Source organism: Apteryx rowi, unplaced genomic scaffold, assembly GCF_003343035.1.
Source record: "Apteryx rowi isolate R43461 unplaced genomic scaffold, aptRow1 scaffold_2, whole genome shotgun sequence".
NCBI lineage: Eukaryota > Metazoa > Chordata > Aves > Apterygiformes > Apterygidae > Apteryx > Apteryx rowi.
Genome location: NW_020448307.1, coordinates 91,591 through 97,071, shown reverse-complemented (window position 1 = coordinate 97,071; position 5,481 = coordinate 91,591). Strand labels below are relative to the sequence as shown.

The 5,481-nt window shown below is 40.4% G+C and overlaps 1 protein-coding gene across 1 annotated transcript in view; it reads left to right on the top strand.

The window, feature by feature from the left end:
- Positions 1-3,079: 3,079 nt before the first annotated feature.
- REEP2 (receptor accessory protein 2) overlaps positions 3,080-5,481 on the top strand; it is a 22,183-nt gene continuing 19,781 nt past the window's right edge. The window contains exon 1 of the mRNA XM_026063253.1: positions 3,080-3,105. Within this exon, the coding sequence (XP_025919038.1) occupies positions 3,080-3,105 (26 nt within the window). The remainder of the gene's footprint in view (positions 3,106-5,481) is intronic.

Sequence of the window (5,481 nt, the reverse complement as noted above, 5' to 3'; positions counted from 1 at the left end):
AGGTAGATTGCTGGGTGCAAGTAGTTCATGCCTTGGCTTTTGCAGCTCTCCTGTGAATATGAGCTAATTCAGTCACTGCAGTTGAAAAGTAAGTTCTGTCTGAACATAAGGAAAAACTTGTTTACTGTGAGGGTGACTGAGCACTGGAACAAGTTGTCCAGAGGAGCCTGTGGAGTCTCCATCCTTGAAGATACTCAAAAGCCATCTGGACACGATCCTGGGCAACATGCTCTAGGTGACCCTGCTTGAGCAGGGGATTGGACTAGATGATCTCCAGAGGTCTCTTCCAACCTCAACCATTCTGTCCTGTGGAAAGGATTACCCTAGCCCATGAAACATTCAATTTCAGCATATTTTTATTATGCGGAGTCTCCTGTGCATTCCTGCTGGACTCTGTGCATGCAAGCCATTCTGAGTGGTTAATTATATCTGAGATGTTTTCTTGTTTTGTTTTGTATCAGCAATTACTGTACAAAAGAGCATAAGGACATAATTGGACATGGGGACGAAGACTTGGCTACGGGTAATGCAGTAGCTTGGATCACTCCAAATGTAGTGATTTACACAAGAGTTGTGCATCTCGCACTGAAGCTTTCTGTTTGGATTGGGTCTACCAAACAATATTTCTGTCTGTTGTATTTTCTCTGTTAGTAACCATGCAGTGCAATCAACCTAAAGCAATATTCAGCCAAAACCAAAGGAATGATTAGGACAAAAATTGTGTGTTAAAACTAAGAAATATGTAGCAATCCAGATTTTTAGACCAGATGAGAACAGGAAAAATTGGTAAATTCATCTGGCAAATCAGTTCCAGTAACTTTTATTTGAACACAGCATATCTCTTACCTGAATTGAATACATCAGGAGATGGAGACTGTACCATTTCATTTGGTAAGTCATTCCGAGTAATTCATTAACACTTTCAGTATTAGGCACAAATTTACACTTATCTAGATTGAGAATCCACTCACCAATTCTTGCTTGTTTTCCACCAAAATAAAATTTTCAGTTAATTAAATGTTGTAATTGTCACCTCTGTCTGTTCAACTAATCTAAAATGCAACTGCTAATATACAACAATTTCAGAATTTCTGAAATAGAATTGTCATTATTGTGTATCTGTAAACACTTAATATCCTTTCCTATGTGTGTTTGTGTGTGTATATCTATCTATATATACACACATACACAACTGCAGGGGTCTGGTTTTTTTAAACATGTTTAGTTTCTGCTCTCTACTGTAGCCTTACATGGTCAGGGATATCTTATGGTACTTCTAAGTAGACTGGGAAGCTTACTGAAACTGTATAATCTTGATGCCACAATTAATTATATTTACAGCCTCAATTACATTCTTTGACAGAGTTATGTGATTTAATTGTGTGAAAAGTATTTACCTTTGTTAGCTTAAATTTTGCTGCTCAGTAATCTAACTGAGCTCCAGAATCTTTTTTTCTGGAAGTGGTTGTCCTTTGTTTACCCCTTTGACCATTTTCTTAGCTTCATGGTTCTCTCATGTGCAATTCCTCTCCCCCTAAGTATCTGTCTTCCAAGGTGGCAAACAGTCTTGGACTGTAGTGTCTTGCTTTGCATAGAACCTCTTCAGTACCTCTGATCATTCTGGCTGACCTTCTTGTGCCTCTTATTAGTTCAGCTACTCCATTTTTTGAGGGAAGAAGATTCAAATTACAGGTTCAAATTACAGGTCAAAATGCAGGGTTTTAAAGGTGGTTGACCATGCATTTCTGCAGTGACGCAGTGATGCTCACTATTCATCTCTGAAACACTCCTATTGCTGCATTTCTTACTAATGGAGGCATTGAGATTTGCAGTAGAGATGATTGTGCTATTTTTCCTGAGCAGTGATAGCTAATTTGGAGCCTACTGTATATTCATTGTGCACATGTAGTTAGGGTGATCTCAAGGGCATGTGTTAGGGCTCTCTCTCAACAGGATTTTTTGGAGAGGGTCAGTCTAAGCACTCACCCTCCCAGTATGGAGCATAAGTTGCATCATACATCATCTTCATATAGAGCTTATCGCAAAACTAACCAACTGAAGTGATGATAATATTGTTTTAAGATGTACAACCAGTAGTTTTTGTCACAGTATTTTCTGGTTACAGTCTTTTAAGGAGCAGCTGATATGTAACCTGGAACATAAACTAATTAAAGGTTTATATATTAGAAATGAGAAATTTTAGAGCAAAGACAAAAGAACTTCAGTTGTAGGCCTTAAAAATCATATTGCTGTTACCTTTAGTTCATTGGAGTCATGACATTTCTTCTACTGAATGTGTTTTTTCCATTAAATGGAGCTGCACAAGATACTGGGCAGGCACCATATTTTGAATATCCATAAGAGCTTTAAGCTCTGGTGGTTCTTTCAGCCAGTGTTCTGTGGAACTGTGGCATATTTAGCACTGTCATTCACCAGTTTCACAAAGCCTTCAATATATTACACAGGACACACTCATCTCTTCCCCTTGGTCTCAAATCAAGGGGAAGAGATGATGTCCCCAGTCTGAAGCTTTCATCTTTTTCAACTGAATAACTTCCCATACCTGATACTAATTAGAAATGAAACAGTCTGCAAGGGCTAATCTTACAACACTTAACCTTTTCTATGTTCATAAACTAAAGGAACTAAACCAGTCAACATTAAATATGGAAGAAAAAAAAAAAGTGTTTTCTCAGTACATCAAAGGTCATCATGCAGTTGTTCCTCCAAAAGATTTTGAGACTGCCTCTTGGGTAACCTGAAGCCATCAAACAGGACTTAGAGAACTTGGATGTGGAAAAGTAACTTGCATTTACCTGCAATACAGATAAGATGAAAGAAGATATCAGGCATGGATAGTCTTTAAAATGTATTCCTCCAATGCACATATGACTCTTCTCCTTCCTCACTTCTGATAGCCCTTTGATACCTACAGTTAAGAGGTATCAACTGAGCTGCATGACATGCTAATCTACTTATTCATGCACCAAGTGTATCTTGTAAGTATTGCTTTGGTAGAAAACTGGAGTGAAACTATACAGCGTATGAGTGGAGCATAGCATGAAAGCACCTGTGGACAATGCATCTTGCAGGCTCTGGTTACTGGTAAGTAACCTTATTTTCTAGAGTTTTCCCTAGCTAATCCTATATCTGGGATGCACACACAGATGTGCTTGAGGCCAGTCACTCTCAGTGCATCTCAGCCTGAAATCTCTGCTCAGTCTGAAATCTCTGCAGCTTCCTCTTCTCCTAATTGTCCCTTGTCTCTAGATCCCTCTTCTAACCTTGGCATACCAGCTGCCCACTCCCACCGGGCGTTTGAAAAGTAACCAGATACTGCTTATCTTAACATTGCTCTCTTCTCTCCCTCTTCTTCCTGCCTTACAAAAGCTTTTTATTTTATTTGTATACTTTCAGGTAGGCTAATATAAAAATGGTAAAGTGAGTTTCAAGACCTGGATATAACAAAGTACAACTGCTTCCCCTGGGAAGGTCACCTCTAACAAAACAGCTCTCAATCACAAAGTGAAATAGGTTAAAAAAGGGAAAAGTTCTTGTCCAATTCTAGGGCCTTACCTTCCACCATGTCAGCTTGTACTGTAAGTTTACATTTTATTTTCTGTGTTTTCCTCACTGCTTTCAGAGTTTGATACTCTTCCATTGCAATCTGCACCTTTAAGCTTCAGGGAGAGGGTTCTTGTTGTGTTCTTCCACTTCACCTTTCTTCTGATAGACCCTTACTTATCCTGCTAAGCTTTTCCAGTCACTTCTGTGTTCTTGAGTCCTGACTGAACTGCTGTTTCTCTCCATTACAGCAGCTTGACCTCAGCTGTGSCAGGATCTCCAACTCTGACCAGGTATTGTTCTAAATGTGGCTTTGCTGGAGCTGCTCTTAAGGAACAGTTAGCTTCATTTCCATGCCTCGTTGTTCAGGCCATAGTGGATCATTAGTCACCTACTTTAACCATCTGTAGAACACACAAATAAGTATGTCATGAGCTACTCCAGCAGTAGCATCTCTGCTAGAAATTAAATTTAAAAATTAACAAATTAATTGCTATCCTGGATGGGCCTTAAGCTCTTAATTTCACAGCACTTTACAATATTACTAATAACTTAGATTAATGACAAAAATAATAAAATACTAATAATAATRAAGCATTCTAGTTTAATCTGACTTGCAGCTGGCTCTTGTTATGCCTTTAACCAGCCCTTCAGTACCAGGAGTTTCTCCTTGTGAGAACATAGGTTAATTAATTAATTTCTCAGTCATCTTTATGTCATGGAAAGAAATTGAGCTTCTTATCATTACCTGTAAATTGCTAGCTTAAAATATCTTTCCTGTACCCATTCTAAAGCTCAGCATTGCCACTTAACAATGAGCTCCTGCTTATGACATTCGCAAAGTCTATCTGCTTTACTAACGTTAATGTTCATGTTCTGTTTTTCTTATCACTGCTTATTTGTAATGCACCATAAATGTTCATATTGCTCCTCAGACAGCTCGTTATACAGTTCAAAACACTAAAGTGCTGCTCTGCCCATGCTGTAGCTGTTTAGCACTCCCAACCTCTTCATAAATCAAACGCTCCAGGTCGCTGGATTCCATCTGACCTGTCTGCATCGTCCAGTTGTGAAGTATGAATGCGTTATTCAAGCACCAAAGCTGTTGCCATACTGGTCCCCCATATGAAGTTGATGGGTTTATAACCAGAATCACTACGGTGAGGGTTGTGCGTGTTTGTACAACTTGGATGTGTCGGGCAGGCTCCTTTCTTCCTATTTGTAGGTTGTTTATGCAGTCAATGGTAAAAATGTGCAGTCCCATATGCAATCGTTTTGTGGCTGTTCCTACCCAAAAGCAGAGTATGATAAAATGTTCTTTGTTACCATTTATAGAGACAGTTGGTTTTTCCACTTTTGGAAATGGGAACTAATGGGAAGTTGCTGATGTTTTGTATTTTTCACTGTAGCTCATTATACTAAAGCTCATGCATCCATGAGAAAATTCTTCCCTAGCAGCTCATTGTTTTCGCTCTGCCTTGCTTCGATCACTTTGCTTTTCAGAAGGGAGATTTGGCAAGCCTCAAGGTTTTACCATAGTGCTGCCTCAGTTTTCTTTTTTTTTCTTTTCTCTAAAGAATCACATTAAGTTCTCTAGCACAATAATAGTGTTTTTAAGTAACGGCTTATGTAACGGTCATCTTTGTTAGCTGATGTGGTTCAGTGATCTGTGTACTAAGCCGCCTCCGTCCTCAGCTCTCGTGTATGCACAGACAACGGGGGGGGAGGAGGGCAGAGGGCGGCATTAATTAGCGCTGGCAACGGCTGAAGCGTCCTGCTGTGCACGAGCACGACTCCCTCAGCCAGCGCCTGCTACGTGCAGCGGGCCCCTGCCCGGGGGGGCCGGGCTCGGCGGACCTCTGCCCGGGGCGGGGGGAGCGGCAGGGCGGCTCGGCCGCCGCAGCCCCGCCTCACGCC